General features: G+C 42.8%; 1 protein-coding gene across 8 annotated transcripts in view; it reads right to left on the bottom strand.

Moving 5' to 3' along the window:
• Positions 1-8,364: 8,364 nt before the first annotated feature.
• LOC135114028 (uncharacterized) overlaps positions 8,365-25,102 on the bottom strand; it is a 41,204-nt gene continuing 24,466 nt past the window's right edge. For 7 of the 8 annotated variants that reach the window (XM_064029657.1, XM_064029656.1, XM_064029654.1 and 4 more), the window contains 5 exons: positions 24,360-24,604; positions 13,159-13,288; positions 12,820-12,890; positions 11,941-11,983; positions 8,365-11,666 (listed from right to left, as the gene is read on the bottom strand). In XM_064029657.1, the coding sequence (XP_063885727.1) occupies positions 10,295-11,666; positions 11,941-11,983; positions 12,820-12,890; positions 13,159-13,288; positions 24,360-24,432 (1,689 nt within the window). In that variant the 5' untranslated portion in view covers positions 24,433-24,604 and the 3' untranslated portion in view covers positions 8,365-10,294. The remainder of the gene's footprint in view (positions 11,667-11,940; positions 11,984-12,819; positions 12,891-13,158; positions 13,289-24,359; positions 24,605-25,102) is intronic. The other variant, XM_064029661.1, reaches the window with a different exon arrangement.

Below are 25,102 nucleotides of genomic sequence, written 5' to 3' on the forward strand. Positions count from 1 at the left end.
TCAAAATAATTTAGGTGTAGGAAATACCGTTCTGTTCCATTCCTGAACCTGTCCCTTTCGAGTAAGATATAATCCCTCCTCCACCAACACACGCAGCAAAAACATTCCCTTCGGCCAATGTCAACACAGGAGCGGATGACAGAAGTACCTCACCTACACTCACCTCAGCCCTGCAGGTGACACTTACACACTCACGACTAAATGAATACACTGCATTCACTCACTTATTTAACTACTGAACTACGAAATTCCGAAAACTTGTTCAGTAGTCCCAGTGAATATATGAGCAGCAATTTTGTGACGGCCGCAGCTGTATTTTAGCCGCTGACGGGACGAACAGGGAAGAGAGGACGCGTGGCTGAAGTGAGAGGATTTCTTAGGAATATAGTAATATGAATAGTAAGTAATATACTCCTGCATCAGTAACAGCAAATGTCAAAAAGTCTCTCTCTCTCTCTCTCTCTCTCTCTCTCTCTCTCTCTCTCGTTGGTGTGTGTGTGTGTGTGTGTGTGTGTGTGTAATGGTGGTTGGCGGCGCCTGATTAGCACCGAGGTAGGAATGGGCGGACAGGGGAGACTGTTATGGTGGCTAGTGATAGGCGCTCTGGAAGTATTTTAGTTTGGTGCGCTTTTTACCGACAGTCAGACAATCCTACCAGTCAATAGCAACATTTCTGCCGCCGACCTGTAAAGGAAACTAGTTATTCCGGGTGACTGGCGGCGCCTCCCATTACAGTGCGTCTCTGCACCCATTATACGCTGAGTACCGACACCGCCACCACCACTTTCACCACCACCACCACCACCACCACTATCTAGGAAGGTCTACTGACATAAATCAATACAATGTAGTGCCTGTTTTAAAGAAAATAAACACACACACACACACACACACACAAACTCACCTTGCACTGTCCTCTTTCCTTCACTCTTTTCTGAAATAGTGATAAGTGAGTGTTGCTTTTCTTTTCTCCCTCACTCTAGGTTTACACACACACACACACACACACACACACACACACACACACACACACACAGAATATTCCACAAAAATCACAACTTTTAAGACAGTCTGTCTGAACAAATACTAACAAACATTTTATTTATCTATTTTTCCATCGTGTCTGAAAAGTGGGACTAAGGAGTGTTATCATTCCACCGCGGCATAATGAACAGGCGCGTGCAGGGTGCAGGTGGGTGACGCTGATGGACAAAGCTGCAATACATTTCCCTGAGCCGATATTAATTCATTCATCGATGTAGTACGGGTCGCTATTAATTCAGGAGTGCGGTGGATGTCGATAAGCTTAATGGTTGCAGTACGTGGCCCAAGTTATACAGGCCATCAGTTTGGGGCACCGCTCTGTCAAATCAGGACATCAATATAGGACACTTGGACATCAATTAATTTAGGTTGTCAGGCAGTTCAACACACTGTATGCCGGCAGCTTAAGACATCATTACGTAACATGAATTCGGGCATCGCTCAGTTTGTGCCACGTATAACAACGGCCAGCTCGACGCATCACTCTATTTAGGGTGTCAATGTAGGACATCAGTATACACCATCAGTCAGTCTAGATTTTACCACATCCACCAGTTAACGACACCTTCATGGGACACAAGTTTAGTCATCGTTTTAAGGCATCATTGTAGAACATCATTCTAGGACAGTGGTTCTTTATCTGTCTTTATCTCTTTGTCCGTCTCTCTCTCTCTCTCTCTCTCTCTCTCTCTCTCTCTCTCTCTCTCTCTCTCTCTCTCTCTCTCTCTCTCTCTCTCTCTCTCTGTCTCTCTCATTATAATACCTACAATCCTCCAGTGTGCCGTAACGCAGCCTTGTCCTCCTCCCCTTAATGAATGTTATACGTGACACGGTAACATAAGGATCACATCAACTTAATATAAAGGATCCCATTATGTGCAAGAGTCTGTTCTCAGTATTACGTCATCTTGATGGAAGCGTGATACATAAATTACACTGCCATCATTAATAAAATTCCAAACGACTCTTCTGGCAATTACTAGCCATCGTTTGTTAGTGGCGTGTACCATAATGACTTGTCCAAAATTAATGTTTACGAAGGCTCATTATATCTACAACAACAACGCACAGAAACATACAGAAAAAAAAATAGTGTTCATCAGTTAATTAAAATCGTTTACTGTTTTTTTTTTTGTGTGTATATACAGAAGTAGGAAAAACAAACAGAGATGCCGCCAGCTTCTTAGAAATGAAGATAAGAAAGGAAAACTATCAGGAAAAAGAGATATGCTGCTATATATTTTTTTTTCTCTCTCTCTCTTCAGTGAATATTGTAAGAAAGACTTCACGCAAAACACCACAAAAAGAAACATGTGCGTAAGATGCTGCAGCACAAAGCAGTTGTCGTGTTTGAGAGTAAAGTAAAGTGGAACATGTTATGGAAAAGACTTACAGTTACTGAAGTCTGTTGCAGGGAATTCTCTCTCAGAACATGAAATTCAATGAAAAAAAAAGAAAGAGAAGGGTAGAGAGAGAGAGAGAGAGAGAGAGAGAGAGAGAGGAGAGAGAGAGAGAGAGAGAGAGAGAGAGAGAGAATGCGTGGGAATGTACAAAGGGATAAATGTTCCCTCCGTGCTGGGTGAGGAGTGTTATCGGGGACTCTCCTGCAGCGGCGGTGTCTGCCTCAGGACGTATCTGTCTTACTGTTAAATTTACGATATCGTTTCAATTCTCGTGGCATTGTCTTCCGGAATTCTTTCTCTCCTTCTTTCCTTCATTCCGTCCTTCCTTCCTTCCATTTTAATTCCTGATTCTTGACACTTTCTCTGTCCTCTCTTCTGAATGCAATAATTCAGCAGAGAGAGAGAAAAAAAAATAGAGAGAGAGAATTATTTGCTACCTTTTAATAATTTAAAGAAGATTGCTTCAAAACTGCGATTCATGACTTGCAATTTTGGTGGCTCTTTGTTCAAAATTTACGTTGAAACTAATGAGTTAAAACGACAAACTATTGTGTTCCCAACAACTGCTGCATTCCTTCCTACACCACTGAATAAATAAAGACACAGTTAATAATTATTACTCTTCTCACCTTGCTGAATTAAGGAGTCTTTCAAAATCTTCCCATGAAAATAATGACTTCAGACGACACATAGTTATGCTTTACGTCTTAATGTTTCTACCGACTCATTTGTTGTCTAGAACACGAGCACATTCAACACTCTAATACTACTCGGCTCTACCTTTACTATTGACCTTTTCATCATGGCTCTTCCTAAGTTATGTGCGGAGGACCTATTCCTGCATCAGTACCTTATTGTTTAATGACCTGTTGCATTCATTCATTCATTCATTCATTCTCTCATTCATTCATTCATTCATTCGTTCACTCTTCCTCTTTTTCTATTTGCTCCTTAATTCACTCATAAATATATTAATTTCCTTCTCTTTCTTTGGTTTCTTTATTCATTCATCAATCTATGCCTAACTCTCTCTCTCTATCACATTCTATGCAGTACGACGTGTTTCCTGCATCCTAACCCTACCCCGAAACGAAGACTAAATTGAAGCCCAGCATAATTATCGAACACAAACACAGATCTCACCTCGCCTTGTGTCTTCTGACGTCGCCTCATTAGCAGTAAGTGGCAGTGTATCATTCCGCGCCCGTCCATTCATCAAGCGAGTAAGCATTAATTAAGACCAGCATCCCGTTTACCAGCATTTCAGTCTCACTCCTGACACGCACTCACTCACCCACAATGCTGGTCAATTTCCTCCATTATTGATATGCCACTCAAGTAACCCGACGAATCAGAGGATGATGGAAGGATGTGTGGATTTGTGTAATGGTTAATCCTGCCTGTAGCGCTCTTATGGATATGGATGAGGGTAGTGAAAATGATAATGATGATGATGATGATAATGATATAAGCAATGCAACAACAACAACAACAACAAAAGATGATGATGATGATGATGATAATGATGCAGAACGAAAGAATAGAACAACATAGTAAACGAGAACAAGAACAAGAACAAGAACAAGAAAAGAAGAAGATTAAGATGAAGATGATAATGATGAAGATGACGATGATAATGATGATGAAAGAAAGAAAGAAAGAAAAGACCAAGAAAAAAGTAACAGAACAAGAACAAAACCCGGATAAACAATAAGAACAACAAAAGGAGAATAACAATAAGCTTTAAAAACAATACTAATAAAACGAAAAAAAAAAAAAAACGTATATTAATTCATGAAGAGACAAACCTCAAAAGAGAAAAATAATTAAGGAAGCGAAATAAGGAAATGTGCTAAGTTCTCTGCACATCTAGCAAAGAGTGGCAAGCGTGGAAACGAGAAAAGTTAAATGTAACGTGTAATATATTCTGAGAGAGAGAGAGAGAGAGAGAGAGAGAGAGAGAGAGAGAGAGAATGATACATACATACATACAACCTTACTGGCTGAAAATCTACACACTTTAATTCTAAGGAGGTACGAGTATCAACACTACAATATTTTGGCTGCCACTCTTGGAAGACTGGAAGACCCGGGATGATCAAGCCACCCCGTGTATTTTCTTTATTTTTTTTTTCTGGAGTTTGTTCCTCCCCCTAAGCAGCGTGTCACAACTCCAGACTTAACCAGCTAGTACCTAATTACTGCTAAGGGACTACACAACAAAGGAGGCCGGCCAAAGACTCCTGACAGGGCACAGAAATCGAACCCAGGACCTTCAGGTTCTGAACCGGGCGCGCTAACAACTGCACCACCAGGCCGTGTGTGTGTGTGTGTGTGTGTGTGTGTGTGTGTGTGTGTTTAGCAAATTATGCTATATTTCTGGCTTTAAAGCAGAAATTGTAAAGATGCAAAACACAGAATAAAATGGTCTGGGATGAGTCTGACTCACACAGCGGATGACAAACGGTCGACCTAATGAGGGAATTAATAATGAAGGTTTAGGGCGCGCCGTGGCCTGAGGAGGACAGTGATTAATGTTTTCCCCTCAATGCGTATGTGTGCCTGGACCAACGTGGAAGCTGGAACACAAGACAAACCGGCCAAAGAAACATGGCAAGGTGCATTTGTGAGCTGGCAAAGAAGCGGATTCTGGGCACCATTCATTACTCTCTCTCTCTCTCTCTCTCTCTCTCTCTCTCTCTCTCTCTCTCTCTCTCTCTCTCTCTCTCTCTCTCTCTCTCTCTCTCTCTCTCTCTCCATTTATCTATCTGTCTATCTATCTCAACCCAAATCAAACCAGTTCAGTCAAGCAAGCTTTAACCATGTTCCCGTTATTCCTCACAGCTACGCAAGTTCGCCCTCTGAATCAAAATGGCACAAGCCAAGGGCAACAAAATAAAAAAAAATTTACAGGATAAGTGTCTTGAAACATCGCTCTTGAAAGAGTTCAAGTCATAGGAAGGTGGAAATACAGAAGCAGGCAGTGAGTTCCAGAGTTTACCAGAGAAAGGGATGAATTATTGAGAGTACTGGTTAACTCTTGCATTAGAACGCTGGACAGAATAAGGTTGAGAGAAAGAAGAAAGTCTTGTGCAGCGAGGGTGCGGGAGGAGGGGAGGCATGCAGTTGGCAAAATCAGAAAATCAGTTAGCATGAAAATAGCAGTAGAAGACAGCAAGAGATGCAACATTGCGCGATGAGAAAGGGACTGAAGACAGTCAGTTAGAGGAGAGGGGTTGATAAGACGAAAAGCTTTTGATCCCACCCTATCTAAAAGAGCAGTATGAGTGGAACCCCCACATACATGTGGAGCATACTCTGTACATGGACAGTTAAGGCCCCTGTACAGAGTTAGTAGCCGGGGGGATGAGAGAAACTGGCGGAGACGACTCAGACGCTAAACTTCATAGAAGCTGTTTTAGCTAGAGATGAGATGTGAAGTTTCCAGTTTAGTGAGTGAAATACGACAAATCTCTCTCTACAGCACCACACCGGACCCTTTCCCAATTAGTTGAAGGTTTGGCCCAGTAAAATATGTCCCGAGTTAACTTTCCAACTTCCCTTCTCCTCCCCTCATACGTTTAACGAGTCCACCACCACCACGACCATTATCATTACTGCACCTCACAATTCAAGTGGGTGGTTACAGAGATGCAGTTATTATCAAACTGACGAACTGCTTCAAGACAAAATTCTGGCATTGCGTAAGAGGAAAAAATCGATCAGATTGTAATTAAGTTATTCGTCACTTACTAAAGTAGACAATTCTTTTCATAAGGCAGCAAGTGTAGCGACATTTAATTATCATTTATCCCCTATCAAAGCTTTCTAAGAGTTAACAGCTTCCTAATCTCAATTTTCGTAAAACAGAGAAAATAAATAAATGAAAGGAAGGGGAAGGAATAACTATGAGTTTGCGCGTCCGTTTTGTTCCGTATGTTGTCCATGTTCCGTATATCGTCCAGACATTCTCTTTGATGCGAAGATGGAAAATTGTTCTCCAGTCAATGAAATCAACATCGAGGGAGCTCAGGGCGCGTCATGACCAGTCTTTCTCCTTCCCATTATCCAATCCTCGCCCTGCTCCTTCACCTCCTCTCCACCTTCTCCCCTCCACCGCCGCCCTCTGCCCTCCCTCGCTGATTGGTTCCTCACTTTCCAAAAAGAATTCCATCAATCTCGAACTCAAGGCATGCAGAAGTTCCTCCGCGGCTTGATGAGCTTGTACAGACCCCCTCGCCTAACACCGGCAAGGGCCAAGGCTGCCTAAACGAGGCTGTTATAATTGTGGTAAAGAATTTTTGTTCATTAGGCATAATAAGGAATATTGGTCTCTTATCATCCGTCATAATTATTTCAAAAGCGTTTATGAAATTTTACATGAAAAAATTCCTGATTGATTTTTTTTTTTTTTTTTTGTGTGTGTGACAGAATGAGGGGAAAATAATACGCGCCCACACACACACACACACACACACACACACACACACACACACACACACACACACACACACACACACGCAGAACAGAATTGACACATGACACGGAAATCAATGAAATTGTATGGCAATTTTACCCTATTATGCCATTTATTGTGAGCTTTCATTATTCGCCTGATGAATGTTTTCAATTTAGATCCACATCACTGCACCGCCCCAAAATTATACAGTGTGATAATAGCGCGCTATAAATTTGTCCACTAAAACAATGAAGGTCCGTCCCTCAAACAAAGTATTATTATTATTATTATTATCATTATTATTATTATTATTATTACCATCATTATCTTTATCAGTATTATTATTACTATTACTATCACTACTACTACTACTACTACTACTACTGCATCCACTACAGTGTTACGGTGTTAGTGTGTTTAGTTACTGGCTGTGGCGCTACTGGTACATGCTCACGACTTGTTTGAACCTTGGCTCTTTTGGCTCTTGTTACTTTCAACTAGGTCTGAACTTGCTCAAACGGGTGCTTCATTGAATACGAGAAAGAGCGAAGCAGCATTTCAGACATTAGCATTATCTTATAACTGTGATGGAAGTGTCGGAAGGTGGAAGGTATGAGAGGAGGGCGGTTCATCTCTAATGCCCGACAGCCTACACAGTTAACGGACACGTGAACATTTGGTTACTGCTCCAGCTTTATTTATTTTTTCACATCTTAGAATTCACAAGGCGGTATTGATCGCCAAAATTTATCCTGATTCACAAAAATAATGTGTATTTTTTTTATGTTAATGCATGTCGGTCAATAAACTTACCTTGCCAGCCCTCTGCTTATGGGGACCTTAACTGTTGGTCGAGGGCGCTGTTCGGGTTGAGGTTTTCCACAGGACAACTCTTCGCATTCACTGAACTGCTTTTGTCATATCACTTTCCACTCTACCTCCCTCCTAGTACTTCAAGGCTACTGCAGGACTGAGAACATTTTCCTCACGAAATTCCACAGATGCAAGTCTCCCATCAGGCCATGAAGTGGCAACACTGAAGCGAGGCAAGGGCGGCGTCTTACACAAAGCAGAATTTCCAGACATTGTTTTTGTTCTTAACATTCCAACAATTTAAGTTAGTTAGCATTTCAATAAACATTTCAGCAATACCAATGAAAAAAGTGTGTGAAGCATCAAGGGCGCTGACCAGCATAGGGCGAACTTCAAGGTGGGTCAGCGTAGGATGACCCACTGAAGCTTCGATTATGATGTATTACAACAAGGACCCAGTCCCCAAAAGATTTAAGTGGTACATGTGCGTTAGTAATTAACTAACCTTTTTCACTACTATATCTAAGAAAATCTTTCTCACATGCAGTTCTGTGATGTTTGTTCACCTGTTCACTTGTACACTCGCTGTGAGGAGACTGGCGGCGTCCATCCTTCTGCCTCGACAGAGGAAACAAAAAAGACTGGCAGCTTGTTATAATGTAATTTTCTCATAGAGGTGCAGCAATCTCCAGCTGCGACTTAGATTATAATACAAACATCAACCATCAACAATGGAAATATTCATAATACAGACATGGTTTGACTTTCATCAGTGAGAATTATATCGTCTTGGTACGCCACACAGGTCAGTAAAAAAAAAAATCGAATGATAATCGGGCGGCGGCCTCTGACGGCGAACATTTCAAGTCAAAGCAGCCAATGTCGGGCGTCAGACGCCGCCGGCAACTAATGGTCACCTTCACCTGAAACAATTCGATACATCTTGGTTGGGAGGACTTTGAAAAGTATTCCCCGCGCCACACCTCCTCCACGCGGCCCCCACCACATCTATGGTCGAAATGTTTGTGTCTGTCGGTTCCATCGATCCTTTGATATATTTGAAGACTAGAAATAAACACGTTAACAGAAATATTGGTCAGAATACTGCATGTCCCTTGGAATATTTTCGTTTTAATCACATCTGCACCTGCTGTAACAAGACAAAACTTACCGATCAGTGACCTGCCAGCACCTCATGTCTATAACTTAATGGACCTCAAGCATAATGACATTATTTTGTGCCACCGCACCTGTCCAGCGCTTGTAGATGGAACTGTCCGGTTAAAGAATCAAGTCTTTTCGAATTGCAGAGAATAACTAATATCGACGATATAAATTTTGACTTCCCAGTTCCGACAAGGTCAGATATTACATTCAGCTTCCTGAACTACGAAGTACATCATACGTAGTTACAACATACATTGATATTCATAGCAAACAACTTCAGGAAACGGTATGTGGGGCCGAGGCGGGGGGCGCGTGTTAGGGACAGAGAATACTGGCCAAGGTCCAGCAGCTGTACATACCCGGGCAGCTGGGGCTCACAGCGCCTGGGGTAAGTCCGCCCCTAAAGAGGAAAGTTAAGTGGTAAAACCCTGGACTCTTTCCCTCCTCACTCGAGCAAGGGGCAGCAGGGAAGCAGGAATGGCCAAAGAGGACCAGGAATATATATATATTAACATTCAGACAACTTCTTTTCGCCTTAATGTTATGACCAAGATTTAGTGAAAATATATATGCACTCTTTTATCTTAATTAGCACGTTATATAAAACCGGCTAAACTGTTGGTAAGGGATAGAGATAGTGTGTGTGTGTGTGTGTGTGTGTGTGTGTGTGTGTGTGTGTGTGTGTGTGTGTGTGTAGGTTAATTATAATGATTGGGAAAACTAATAAGAAGTTAATTAAGTAGGGTGGGAGGTAAGGCAGAGAGCAAAAGGTGACAAGTTCCTATGTACGTATGCAGACTGGTTGATTGGCTAGGTAGTTTGTGTTTGATACTTTGATAAATAAGCACTCAAATGTTTAAGGAACAATAAGAAACAATGCGTAGATAAATGGTAAAATGACAAAATCAGAATGTGAAGAAGTTTAGTGAGTGTGTATGTGTGTGTGTGTGTGTGTGTGTGTGTGTGTGTGTGTGTGTGTGTGTGTGTGTGTGTGTGTGTGTGAGGGGTAAGATGGGGAGATTTGACCTTCGTTATATAACAGAAATATTCATTTGATCATCAAAGAGAGAAATAAAGAGAAAAAGATTAATTAGAGCACAGGGAGCGTCACGCCCCCTGCCGGGCCTCGCACCGTGGCTGGTGGTGATGCAAGCTTCTCCCCGGCGGCCTCTCATTTGGCTTCATTCCAGTTCTTCATAAATAAAAAACTAGGAACCATTTACACTATACATGTACTGGAAGATGTGTTTTTTTGTTTTTCATTTTTACAATGACCTAAAACAAAAGGTTATAGTGTAAAATCTAAGCTTGAGGCTTTCGCAGACAATATGTTACAAAGTGAACCTTAACACCATAAAATCCATCACAGCACTCATGCCCCAGGGCCGCCTGGTGCCGGGCGACGCTGTCAGACCAGAGTGCTCCGCTCCTCGTCCTGGCCCGCCACACCCTGCTGCTGGTCTTGGCCGCCATCCTCTCTCCCTTCTGCAACATCAGAAAGAGGATGCACAGCCTTGTCCGTCTGGCACTGACTTTCTCCTCTGTCTATGGAATTAGACGCTGGCAATCTACACACACCCCTACACGCACCCTCCTCACCACATGCAGTTCTCGAGCACTGCACCACCCTCTTTACGGGACTGTCCGAGTCTTTCCTGCTGGTTCTTATCGGCAGAGACACCGTGGCCCTCACCGGATTGTGGCACTCCCGGGAGGACACCGACCAGTCTGTCTCGCTACCGTTGAGAAAAGTGTCTCCGTCTGACACACTTTTAGTACTCGTGCCGCCACTGATGCACCTGTCACTACAGCTGCTCGAGCTCATCTCAGCACCATATTCGTTCACGATGTGGACATCGCACTCCATAACACCGTTATGGAACTCCTGTGACGTTGATGCACTTCTCGGCTGACCTCTCGGTCTACCGTCCGGTCCGTCGTGAACGTGAGAAATGCTTCTGGAAAAGCTTTTACTTCTTAACTTGAAAGATTCTCCGTGACGCTTCTTGCCCGTGAAGGAGGTGGCCCGCCGGCTCATGGTGTACTTGACGGAGTGCGAGCGACGCGGCGAGAATCGCGGCATCAGCTCGCGGTCGATGTAGTCAATATCGTACTTCAGAGGAGGGGGTTTGAGTGCATTTTCCTCTTCTTTCACCTGAGGATGAGTATAGTTTGCCTTGGCTGAGGAGCGTTGCTGGTGGCCCCGATTCTTCCCATAGTTGACTTTGACTGGACTAGAGTGGCGCCGCTTTATGGCACCATCGAGCTTCTTGAGGGCTAACTGCACCCCCGTAGGAGACTTCGTCGACGATTTGGGCGAGAGCGTGAAACAAGTACCAAGCGTGCCATTGTCGCTGTCCTCCATCTGATCCTCGCCCTCCTCGACCTCTAAACACACACCTTCCACTTCGATGGCGTCTAAATCAAGCTCAAGGTCATCCTCCTCGTCCTCCTCGTCCTCCTCGTCCTCGTCAAATTCATCAAGCTGTTCATCATCGCTGACCTCCAGCATCACGTCCTCGCAGAGTTCCAGCTCCTCGGCGACCTGGTCAAGATGCTGGGATCTGAAGGGCGAGGTCTTGTTAGGGGAAATGGCAGCGAGCGGCTGGCTGACGGCCCCCATGTACCTGAAGGCCCTGAAGGAGGCTGGCGGCGTGGTCTCCTCTGGAATGACCAGCTCCTCGGGGGTGGTCAGCAGGTCAGAAGCCGTCACCTCGGCATCGAACTCTGACTTCTCTTCCACCACGGTGTCTAGGTCGATCTCAGGCATGGGTTTGAACCTTGAGAGACAGAGAGAGAGAGAGAGAGAGAGAGAGAGAGAGAGAGAGAGAGCGAGAATGAAAAATATTTAGTACTGACTTTTGAAATGTCGCACAGAATTAATTAAAATTTCCATAACAAACTGATTTATAACAGTCACTAAATCAAGCATGAATATACTCGTATAAAAAAAGTGATATACAACACGCTCTCTCTCTCTCTCTCTCTCTCTCTCTCTCTCTCTCTCTCTCTCTCTCTCTCTCTCTCTCTCTCTCTCTCTCTCTCTCTACGTACCTTACAAGGGCTTTCTTCCTCTTCTTCAAGCGATGAGCTTTACCTTCAAGGAAAAATAAAATAATAAGCCAGATTGAGGCAATGAATGTCTCATCAACATAGGTCACTGTTATCATTAGTGTTTCTATCCTCCTCCTCCTCCTCCTCCTCCTCCTCCTCCTCCTCCTCATTCTCATCCTCATCCTCATCCTCCTCCTCATCCTCCTCATCCTCATCTCATCCTTCTCCTCCTCCTCCTCATCATCATCATCATCGTCATCATCATCATTACCTGACATGTGCCTGCAAGATTGTGAAGTGCTAAAATGAACTAGTGGAGGGCGATCTTTTGTTAACCCTTTTTTAAACAGAAAGAATACTTTTTTCCACTTGTGTGTGTGTGTGTGTGTGTGTGGAGGCAGCGGCAAATTTACACACGGAATAGCTTTCTTCCATGCAAATAGTTCCATACTTTCACGTTTAGCCAGGCGATGAGTCGGCGAACAACAAGGCAGGTTCGTCAATGCAATCATCTACGCTACACCAACCATTCGTTACATATATACATTTTTTTTATTTATTTATTTATTTACAAATGACTAGACTCAATTAAATGTTGTGATAATCTGTATCTCTTTTTTATAGTTATACCAGACTGATTCGAATCAAAAGTAATCAGACAATTGCGAAGGGATTTAGATCATTCATTAATTACATCCATTTGCTCATTGTTGTTATTAGCTGAAGACTATGATAATCCGTAACCTACACTATTATCCTGGATACTTTGAAATTAGTCAGACATTATCACTCCGCTACAGATTGAGAGCTTTCATTAAGCACGTGTATTGTAACACCATAATGAGCGTACAATACTTTCCTGCTTCAGTTCTCACATACCGTTTGTACATCGGCTGGCCAGGATGGAGGACCCAGAGGTGAGCTCGAGCGCCGATGCCGAAGACTCCACGCTGGGGGTAGAAAAGAATAAAATAATTGTAAGTAAAATGAGAGTGACAGTAGGAAAGCGAAGAGTTAAAGATAAATTGGTGGGAGAGGTGGAGTGAGTGATGGCTGGGAAAAGGGTTGATTGGTGTGTGGTATGATGCAAATGGGGAGAGAGAGAGAGAGAGAGAGAGAGTAGTAGTAGTAGTAGTAGTAGTAGTAGTAGTAGTGTAGAGGATTAAACAATGTGAGCACATCATTAATTCCAGTACACCACCTCAGGAAGCGCCTCACCTGTGCGCATTCTTGGCGTTGATACGTGCCCTCCTCGCCCGGTACCTGAGGGCGCAGATCACGAGCATCACCAGGACAGGGAAGCCAATGATGCAGGTGATGATGGGCACCACCACTACCCGCGGGGCCACTGAGAAAACAAAATTACTTACTTTTTTTTTTTTACTTTTTTTTTTTATCTCAACACGTAGCATATTCCTGATGAAAAACTATGGCCGATCTTTTTTTTTTTTCTTGCTCCACTCACTTTCAAACATTGGTATTTTTTCAGGTGTAACTGAGAGTGGAAAGGTGCTATAAAAATAACGTTGAAAAAAAATAAAAAGAAAAAGGGCAATTAATCACTGCTCTTCAAAAAAAACAAAAAAATAATTCAATTCGCACTCAAGTTACACACGTTGCCTTTTGACAGTATCCAGTTACATTTTGTCGGCCGAACATTTGATACGTGTCGATATTTTCACGTCGAATGCTCCTTGTTTTCGTAACATAACAGCAAATATTTATTTCGCGCTTCCCATTCAGTGATCTCACCTTACATACTACGGTGCTGCTTCACTCGCAGTATATCCATCTCTTTCTAACGTTATATATTCAGTCACTCTCTTACTGACCTCACCCCTCACTATCATTCTATTGTTTTGCTTACTTCATGCATCCGCTTTCATGCATTAATTTCTCTCCTGTCTCTCTCTCTGCTCATTTTCCTACAAGGCAAGTATCATCCTCTTCTTTCTGTCTATTTTTCCAAAGGGTAACATTTATACTCGTAAGGCTGCACACTCGTCACTCTGCTCGCTGTAGGCACACGTCTTGAAGCGACAAGCCAATGACAGTCTTAATTTATCTTCAAGTTGGATGGACCCAAGACATGCTGGATACTTTTCACTAAGTAAGCTTTTATATCTGCTTCAATTTCATTCTTCTTTTTACTTCCATCTCCTCTTCATCGTCCTTCTGCTCTTCGTACACATGTGTTTATGGCCACCAGGGAAATACAACGGAAGATATAAAGCAATTAGTTTTATCTTCTTACAATTCCTTTCTATCCTCCTCTTCCACCTTCACTTCCTCCTCCTCCTCCTCCTCCTCCCTCTCCTCGTCCTCCTTCTGCTCTCTTCCCACTCTCATGTTCCTCCTCCTCCGCTTCTTCCTCTGACTTACACCCCTTATCACCTCCACGCAAATGTAACGAGGAATAAAATGCTATTCCCAGGAGTCTGAAACGAGGGCACAATATCAGGAAAGACCCGTTTTGACGATGTTTATAGCGGCGTTCTCCTCGCTGCCGAGAAGCCCACGGGTATTGGATAGTGGTTTTGACTGATCACAATAATTTAGATCTTTTACCAGTGTGTGTGTGTCTGTGTGAGTGTGAGAGAAGGAGAGAGAGAGAGAGAAAGACACATACATACATTTCCTACTCACACACACCCACACACACAGATATACAGACAAATGAAACCCAACAGCAAAGTTCAGAAACAAGAAAAACACAAACACGAGAGGAGGGGGGGGAAAACAGCCCAATGGCCTCGTTCCCGTCCTCCACACACCCATAATTCAAGCTTAGGATATTACATAATTACCAAAACCACCACCACCACCACCACCACCACCACCACCACCACCGCCACCACAGCCACTAAAACAACAGTGACACCAAAAGCACGCATACCACTAATATAAAGCAAATATTTTCACCAGACAAATTAGACGTATAATTTAATCAGAGTCTTTACTGCATTTTCAACAAATACAATGCTGACTCTCACTTCTCATTCATTCGGAATTTTTTTTTTTTTATCTTACGCTTATTATTTAGAGATATTTCATTTCTTACAATTTCCTTACGGTCGTGTTGAAAATAATCCCGTTAAACAATAAAAGAAAAATTTACAACGTGAGTCCATCGAGAAAATATTAAAATTAAATGACCACAGGGAAATAAATAAAAATAAAATGTGATTAAAGATGGCGCCGTACAGGTAGGAATGAAAAGTACAGAGAGAGAGAGAGAGAGAGAGAGAGAGAGAGAGAGAGAGAGAGAGAGAGAGAGAGAGAGAGAGAGAGAGAGAGAGAGAGAGGGGAGCTGAAGGAAAAAGATGAGGAGAGAAGAGAAGAATGATTACGAAAAGGGTGAAAGGAATAAAAGAAAAAGGAAGGAAACAAGGAAGGAAGGAAGGGAGGAAGAATGGAGAACTTAATGAAGAGCAACAGAAGAAGAGTGGAAATGAACGGAAAGAAGAAAATAGAATAGAAGAGATTAAGAAGAGAAGAGCAGTGGCAGCATTGAAAAAGAGGAAGAAATGGCGAACTATGGTGAGAAAGAGGAAAGAGGAGAGGAAATAGTAAGAACGAAGAGATGATGACGATTTCTGGAGGGGAGGAAAGAGAAGAAACAAAAGCTAGGCAGGGTTGTATGAAAGTAGCGGCGGGGGGAGATAGTATGTAAGAGCACGTGACTCTGGAAAATTAAATCCGCCTTATTAACATACATGAATAATGAACACGAAAGCAGAATGTGCGTACGTACAGACCAAAATCTCGAAATGCTGGCAAACCATTATAGTATTATGGAAAACAGGATTTGGTGGCCACGGTAATGTACAGTCACAGCCAAGAATGTAATAATCACAGCAATCATTTCCACTTGTTCAGCATTTTCCCTCATTCCTCAGTTCCTCAGACGTAAGACTCGCAAGGGGACCGTCACATGAGAGGACTTAAGACTGAAGGAAGTTGGGTAAAAAAAAAGACACAAAATACAGTAGAAATAGGAAATACCGCAGGTTACTCCACATAACTCACAAATTAATAACGCAAGGGAACAGAAACTCGCTCCGCTCTGCTCTAATTTAATCGCATTCATACGCTCCCTTAAAAAATAAAGAGAAAAAAAATTCGAGCAACCTTCGTTAAGTAAAACATTTATTCACTCACACTTAACATCACTTACGCTTAAATTACGATGTCACACTTTCCTAACTACTCCGGCGCCTTACAAACTTGTTCCTGCTGCGGCACATCAACCCATTCCTTACTAGTGCATCTCCCAATACGTTACAGACCCGCCAGGCAGCGCTGAGTGGAGGCGTCAACAGTTAAGACAGAGTAGTCACACCAGGGACAGCAAGAGATGACTGAGAAGGCAGAAGGGGGACAGTTCAGGTGGGGCACACGTGGGGAGGGACGTGGAGGAGGTGAGTTTAAGCCGAAGGAATCAGAGAGGAGGATAGGCTGGGAAGGGAGGCAGGAAACACCAAGGATAGATAAATACATGCATGCATACATTACATACATACCTACATACATACCCGTACATACATACATAGTTACATACAGAGAGAGAGAGAGAGAGAGAGAGAGAGAGAGAGAGAATTTTCATGAAAACACTCAATTTTTTGGCATGACACCTGAAGGAGAGCAGCCGCTGTTCACTAGTGGCTAATGAAATTAATTAATTACCAAATCGCTCCCCTCTCTCGGGTTCTCCAGGGGCTGAACGTGTGTCCTTTCTCCTCGCAGGAATGTTCTCGATTCATTACGTATCATTATGTTACAATTTGGTGAGACGTGATCTACTTGGCAAGCGAATGAATGTACTTGCAGCGTGTTTATTAATCAGCGGTAAGCTTCGGCTCGAGTTTCACGAATAGACACTGGAGATTTAAAATAGACACAGAGACATAGATATAAAAGGAGTACACAATTGTGTTTGCTGAAAAAGTGAATGTGTGAATGTGTGTGTCAGAGAGAGAGAGAGAGAGAGAGAGAGATTGGTAAAGGCAGTAAGCATGAAATTTCCCGTCGGCTAACACAATACAGTGCAATACCTTCAGGCCTCGTGAGCTAATAACCTTTGTCAGGAAGCGAGGCAGTGGCTGTGTACAAAGCTTTCACTCATACCTTCCTCATAAAACATCTGTGCACTTTGAAGCTCCCATTAATCCTGGAAATTGAAAGACAGTAATTAAAGCATTAATATAAAACAGTCGGTAATAAATTAAACTAACAGCTTTTTTTGTACTTTTAATTCTTTTCTGTTAACTTTTAACAATTTTCTTCTTTTCCGGATATCACAAGCACATTCATTCATTTTCTTGCATCCTGTGTGCTGACGTCAATATGAGATCAAAGGAAAGCGATCAGCAATGGGATTCCGTCACGAGGCCTTTATATATATATATATATATATATATATATATATATATATATATATATATATATATATATATATATATATATATATATATATATATATATATATATATATATATATATATATAATTAATTAATACAATTTTTCACATCACACTTAGGAAAATACGTGATGAATATAAAATGGCCCGGGCATATTTCACTCAAAAAAATAACAGCATGCGTAAATAGAAAGAAGAGGGAGTGCTGGTGCGTAAAATAACCTGATATTCGGAAAGTGTAATGGAATAAATGTATGTACCCACAGGTAGGTAAGGATAGGTAAGATAGGAACAGTAGGATTTTTATTCATGTAGTGTAGGAAACTTCCATGACGGAAATTTCCATTGTTTTGCACTCGTTGAGATGTCGCCACCTAGCTACAGACTGATCACAAGGTGCTGACGATATGTCTGCATCCACTGCTGTTGCCGGCGGCACTGTCCCGGGGCAGCTACCAGTCCGGCAATAGTGCTACCAAGCAAGCCTGCCGGTGTATCTCCGTTGAACTCAGTGCTGTGAGTGTGTGCACAAACTCTGAATAAACTATAAAACTAAGTGAAGTAAAGTCACTGTTTCACTGATACAAAATAAAGTGACGTATTGTTAGTCTCTCCAGTAACCAGAGACCTAATACCACCACGTCACTACACTACCCCATAACGAGTGAACTCTTGTTGGTGTAAATAGATTGTATATATTGACTTGATTCAAATTTTCTTTCAAGCCAACTCATATCACGCGCCCTTGAATCACAAATGTTCCTGCTGCTGGCGTCACAACAGTCGAGTAGGGAAACATGTACATAGAACGAGAAATAAATTAATAAATATATATTTATATAATTACGCACGTTTACTAATCCAGAGCTTGCATATTACAGAGATTCGAAAATCAGCATGCCACACATTCCTCCCCTCCAAACCAGGTGATCTATGTTTCCTTATAACGAGATTCAAGCGGGGAAAAAAAAAATTTTCCACTTTTTTTTTTTTTTTTTTTGCGTTAAACGACTTATGATTCAGAACCACTTTTAAGAGGTTAAATTCTTGCGGGAATAGTTTCTTTATGAAAGTTGGATCCTCGCGCCCTCATGAGTAAAAAATTCCACAGTAATTGATATGTCTGGAATGGTGAAGGAAGCAGAGGAGAAAAAAGATGAATGACGATGATTTGCAGGAAGCAGGAGAGGAGGAGAGAGATAAAAAACAACCTGAGGAGCAAAAGGAGGGGAAAGAAGCAGGAAGAGGAGGAAGAAGAGGAGGAGGAGGCGGAGGACGAGGACGAGAAAGAAGAAAAGGACATGATTAAGTTAATATTTTTACCAAGTGTCAAATATCAGGCCGGTAATGTAACCCCTTGTGCCTCCTCCTTTTACTGCCACACCTGCTTCCGTCTTTATTCCTTTTCCTCCTCCTCCTCCTCCTCCTCGCCTACATCCTCACGCCACAACATAACTCGCGCCTGTCATCCCCGGCGCGTGGGTTGTCGCTATTAGCTGCGTTGGGTGAGCAGGCCTCCCACTCTTCCAGATAACGACACACTTAACTACAAATGACCTCCGTCCGGAAATGTCTTCCTCCACGGCTACATCGCGCCCCTCCGCTCCTCACGCCCCTCACTTGACCCCGCTGCTCATACTCACCCGGTGTGCGGCGCGGAAGGCACCCTCATGGCGAATCCCCAACATTGCATTTCCAATCTTTACGCGACTTCCACGACTCACCGGCCAAAGCTGCCCAACGTGTTTGAATGGCATCCAGTTTTATTCTGCAGCCGCCGTCAGCTGTGACCAATGAGGGCCACATAAAGGAAGGAAATGCCGTAGATCCCGTGTATTCTGCGCCTCACTGAAGAGACTTTTAGGGTAAGTCACGGTGGCGTACGTCAGGGCCAAGGTATGTCGCCCTCATACAATTCTAAGGAGTGAATGAGGACACTGAAGAAAGGAAAGGTAAATCTTCTCCAGTTAGATCCAGTAAGTTCAGAGGCATCAAAGCTTTAGAGTTGGGCAAGTGTCTGTCTCTTTGATCAGTGAGCTTCTAGCGGGTAAGGGGTCCCTTTTACAAAATGCGCTATGAAATGAGACGCTCGGATCATCTTCCATAGCCTGCGCCTCGAAAAGCTTTATGGACTCCCTTCGAAGTCCACAGAAATTATTCCTCTGGCTCTCACCGGTGTTTTTTTTTTTTTTTTTTTTTTACCGATAATACAGAACCTTTTTTAATCAAACTGTCATTTCAATCATGGAAATATCTTTGGAAACCCTTATGATTTTCACTGATGCTTGTTTAAAGAGTCGAGATAAAATGGATACCGTCCCTGTTGAGTGTATACTCCTGGGTCTCAAACAGATAAAAGTTATCGTGACAGGAGCTCAAATAAATAGCGAGAAGTGGAGTTAAATATGAATCAGAATAATGCGCAAACACATAATTTCGCTGAGGTTATAAATAAAGTAGAAAATTATGCGAGGTGTAACTTTATTCTGCAACGAAATACTAGGCAGGCTTGTAAAAATGTTGCAGTATGTAGTTATCAATATTGTGAAGTTATTGTTGACGGGAAAAAACGATGGAATTCTGAGTATTTCCAGTCAGGTTATTTTTAAATAGAAAAATGCTTCCAGGCTGAGTCAACAGAAAAAATGCCAAAACCCATCCACCAGAGAAATGGTGGAAGAGGAAAACGTGCAACACACGCAAACCTAAATTTTCCCAAATTACACACACACACACACACACACACACACACACACACACACACACAGGGGTGGTGTTAGTAGTAGTAGTAGTAGTAGTAGTAGTAGTAGTAGTAGTAATAGTAGTAGTAGTAGTGGTAGAGGTAGTTGTAGTAGTAGTAGTAGTAGTAGTAGTAGTAGTAGTAGTAGTAGTAGTAGTAGTAGTAGTAGTAGTATATTACAATGAACAGCGTTTCACTTTTTTTATCACTAAGTCTTACATAATCTAAGATCGATGTTTATCCAATAATCTCTCTCTCTCTCTCTCTCTCTCTCTCTCTCTCTCTCTCTCTCTCTCTGTTCATCGCTTCTACTGTGTGATGATGTCATATTACGTGGTAATTTTTACGTGTCTAGTCAATTACACCAAAACTTGAATCCAGTATCTGAACTGCTAAACACGAGAGCTGTTTCCATAGTCTGCAGCAGATCGGTGTTCATAAAATTGCTAATGCTGCCCTAGTTTGTGAACTGGAGTGCCGTCTACCTGCAGCTTTTTTAACTATTTAAAGTAACAACGGCTTCTATCGGCAACCTTTCGAACTAGTTAGGCGCCTACACTGCCATTTTGAGGAGATATATGAGCCCATGCGAAGCAGCTCGAGTATATTTATGAACCAATGACAAAAATGATCATCACCATTGAAGCGCATCATGAATAAGGACGTAGACTACAAACACAGAGCGAACCCTTGCGACTAATGATTTGTAGGGAAGATTTGTTTATACTAAGTCCTCCCCTCATGCACATCACGCATCACTGAGACTGTATCCTTGAAGGTTTTTCCCCAAATACAGTGGAATACTGCAGTTTAGGAATATGTGAGCTAAACGAGGATTTTAAGTGCTGTAATTTGTCCTAATTCGTGTGTGTGTGTGTGTGTGTGTGTGTGTGTGTGTGTGTGTGTTTCTACTTCCTCATTTCTGCTTCAAATCGTGTGGTGATTTATAGGTCACGTGAACGATATGTGATAACAATGACACTGTATAACTAGCATTGCATTAACAGATTTCATAATTCCTCTCTCTCTCTCTCTCTCTCTCTCTCTCTCTCTCTCTCTCTCTCTCTCTCTCTCTCTCTCTCTCTCTCTCTCTCTCTCTCTCTCATCATTCTAACCTTACCTCTCATTCACTGTAAAATGAGAAGAAAGCAGAACTTAAAGGAAGAGAAACAAAGAAAGAGAATGTGAGATAGAGTACTCAAGAGAGAGAGAGAGAGAGAGAGAGAGAGAGAATGCATTATCTGACCCAAGCATCTTATAAACACAGGTTGGTTGCTTTCTCTTCTCCCACGTATATCTTTGTGTACGTGATGTTTTCTTTACCTGTGAATCCACATATGACCTGTGAGAGGCGTGGTTCATCTTCATTATAAAGCTGTTCTTGTCTCCTCATAAGCTTTTACTTAACGAGATGAAATCGAAACTATTTCATCTCCTTGGATATTGTACTTGCAATCTAGCGAGAGTGTAAAGGACGATTTGTCGGGAGGAGAGGAGAGAATGGTTATGAGGATGGATTAATTAACACGGAGGGAAGGGATATATCAGCACCACGTATCTGGATCTCCGCCAGAATACTGAGGAACTGAGAATGTTCAGGGAAATTATAAAGCTGCCGTTTGTACGTGCTGAAACTCTCGCTGTCTGCCTGTTGATAATACGGATTTTTTTCTCTCTTTTTTTCCTCACAATCGTCACAGACAGGCAAAGGAAATAAACTACAAAAATAAACTACAAAGTGTATTTGTTATCCCTTCATTTACGTACATTAGTGTGTGTGTGTGTGTGTGTGTGTGTGTGTGTGTGTGTGTGTGTGTGTGTGTGTGTGTGTGTGTGTGTGTGTGTATGTGCACCCTCAAAAGTCTCTGCATACACACACACACACATGCACAGGCCCCCATGACCTGCAGACTCAAGTAAACTGAGTGGAGAGACTTGACGAAGGCCACGAGTCTTGTCTGGTGGGGTCGAGGGGCGATGAGAGGCTGCAGGCACTATTGACTCGCGGCCAATGAGTATGTCCGTGGAAGCGGTGGACGAAGATGAGGACGAGGACTGAGAGCAGAAGGGAGAAGCGAAGAGGAAAGGAGAGGAATAAAATATATGACTTTATGAGACGAATGCAGAAGGGAGAGGCGAGGCGTGGGCGGTGGAAACGCAACTTGGGAAAGGTGTACGAGGGAAGCTAAATTCTGGTCTCAATATGCTCTTAGTGTGTGTGTGTGTGTGTGTGTGTGTAAATTAATTGATAGTTAGACAAATAGAGAGAGAGAGAGAGAGAGAGATTACAACAAAAACGCCACCACCACCACCACCACCACCACCACAACAACAACAACAACAACAACAACACCATCATCATCACCACCACCACTACCACCACCACCACTACCACCACCACCACCATCACTCGAGAGAATGCTTATGTACGCAGAACTCTGACTAATTTATGCTGTTCCTCGCTTCCTCCTTTGCTATACTCCTACGCACAGCCCCTCGCCTCATCTCATTCCTTAGACGCCCAAGGTAATTTGCGGTAATTTGTTAGCCGGGGAAGAAAGTCAATGTGAAATGGGGTCATTATTTTTCATTGTAAATTAAGCACAATGAGAACGAAGGAAAGCGAAGGGAAAGGAAACGAAAAGGGAAGGGAAGGGGATATAAGACGTAGGATGAAAATGCTATAGAAGGAAGGAAAGCAAAGGAAAGCAAAGAGAAAGGCGAGAAGGGAAGGAAAGGAAAGGGAAGGGAAGGGAAGGCATGCAAGAAAAATACAAGGGAAACTAACATGAAGTTATGGAAAGGGAGACAAAGGGAAGAGAAGGGAGATTAAGAAGTGAAAGGAGAGAATTAAGAGCCGAGATGAGAAAGGGCAGGAAAGTAAAGAAAGGGAATCATCAATAAAGCAAAAGTTCATTCGGTCATTCCTCCGCTTGGACTGATCTTTTCTATTTTCTCCACCTCGTCATCACTCATGCGGCTCTTCAACTGTTTGCTTCCCCTTCTCGACGTCGCCTTCCTCCCTGCCAGTGTTCCCGTCCTCCCCTCCCTTTCCTTCTGCTTTTTTGTAACGTTTTCTTTGTATATTTCTTTTGCTTCCTTTCCCTTCACTGCAACTCACCGTCATCCTTCACTCCACTTACGACTCATCTCCTCCTCCTCCTCCTTTTCCTCCTTTTTCCTCCTCTTCCTCTTCCTCATTCTTCATCTCTTCTTCAACTTTAATCTGTTTCTTTTGCTCTAAATAATCTTTGTTCTCCTCCTTGTCCTGGTTCTCCTCCTCCTCCTCCTCCTCCTCCTCCTCCTCCTCCTCCTCCTTCTCCACTTCGCCCTCTACCTCTTCTTTCTTTGTCTTGCTTCATTTCTCTCATTGTAACTACGGTTGCCAGAACGCTGACAAAGGCTTATGAGACTGCTGCTCAAAACATTCACAATTTAAACTCCTTTTGTTCCGGGCACTGAGAAACTCCTGCTGGGATCACATGAGGAAGCTGGCAGGAAGAGGGAAACACAAGGGCAAGGGAAGAAGGATGGGAGAATGAAGTGAATGATTAAGAGAGGAAACGATAAGAAGGAGGGAAAAAGGGAAGATGCATGATAGGGAATTAGGAGCAGAGGGAGAGAGAGAGAGAGAGAGAAAGAGAGAGAGAGAGAGAAAGAGAGAGAGAAACTTGGAGATGTCCGCAGAAGAACGGCTTACGGAGAGTAAACAACCAGGCTTGTGGCAGAGGAAAAGCAGCTTTTCAGACGACAAAACACACACACACACACACACACATACACACACACACACACACACACACACATTCTCTCTTTCCTCCTGCAGTAGAGATGATGTGGTCACCTCACGCCCTTCATGACACACCAAGGGATCGTTAATACCGCCTTTCCTCCCTCGCATTTTAGAACTTAGGGCGCTAGATAGGCTCTCCTCACAGCTATTTGCATGCAGATCCCATTAATCTCTCCCTCCTTCCCGCTAATACATTAAAACTGCGCTTTATGCTTGGGAATCTGCCCCTCTCTCTCTCTCTCTCTCTCTCTCTCTCTCTCTCTCTCTCTCTCTCTCTCTCTCTCTCTCTCTGAATTTAAATGAACCTGAAACGGAATGAGCATAAAGATCATGATTAGAATCAGTATAAATCAAAATAAATATAAATGAGACAAACTATGAATGAATAAATAAATATATAAATAAATGATACCGTGACCCTGACCTAATGCACAGGCGTCGTCGAGTCGCGCCTGCAGGAGCTTACCTGTGGGATAGACGTAGACAGTGGCGTGGCCGAAAGTGGGCAGGGTGGGGGGTATGATGGCTCTCGACTCCATGGCTGCGGCGATGAGGGGCGAACGGGGTCATGCAATGGGCCACCAGACGCCTCCTGACCGGCCTCGCCCCAGCCTCGCCGCGCCGCCAGCCCTCATGGTACGCCGCGCCTGCTTGCCTGGTGGGAAACGCAGCGTGTCTCGTCAGCTGTCCGGCGCGAGTTTACCAATCGTGCTGTGAAGAGACAAGAGATAATTGCTCTAGTGATAGCTTTTAGTGATGTGTGTGTGGCTTTTCCCAGGTGGAATCAATGGTTTAGGAACGGAAAGTTTGAAAAAAGAAATACAGACTTCCAGAGATAAGAGTGAGAGAGTTAAGTACACAGAAAGAGATAGTGAAGGAGATACAAAAAGTTCATTATTAAAGACTGAGAGTGTTCACTGTACTTGCTGCAAAGATGCGCAAGTATTTACTATATTTGAGGAAATATAAACTCCTAAACTTTGATATTCTCTTTAGCTGTTTTACAAAATTTTCTTATATACGTTTTCAGATAAGAGCATCAGACTGTCTTTAGGTTTGCACTTATAATTGTGTCTTAATCTTGATAATTTCTCACCAAACAGCACAAACTGTCATTATCTATCTTATTTGTACCATTACTTATCTTATATATAACTGGAAGTACTGGACTCTCCTTCCACCCCACAAATGAGGTCAGAACATATACTT

This window comes from Scylla paramamosain, chromosome 27 (assembly GCF_035594125.1).
Source record: "Scylla paramamosain isolate STU-SP2022 chromosome 27, ASM3559412v1, whole genome shotgun sequence".
In the NCBI taxonomy this organism is placed as follows: Eukaryota; Metazoa; Arthropoda; class Malacostraca; order Decapoda; family Portunidae; genus Scylla; species Scylla paramamosain.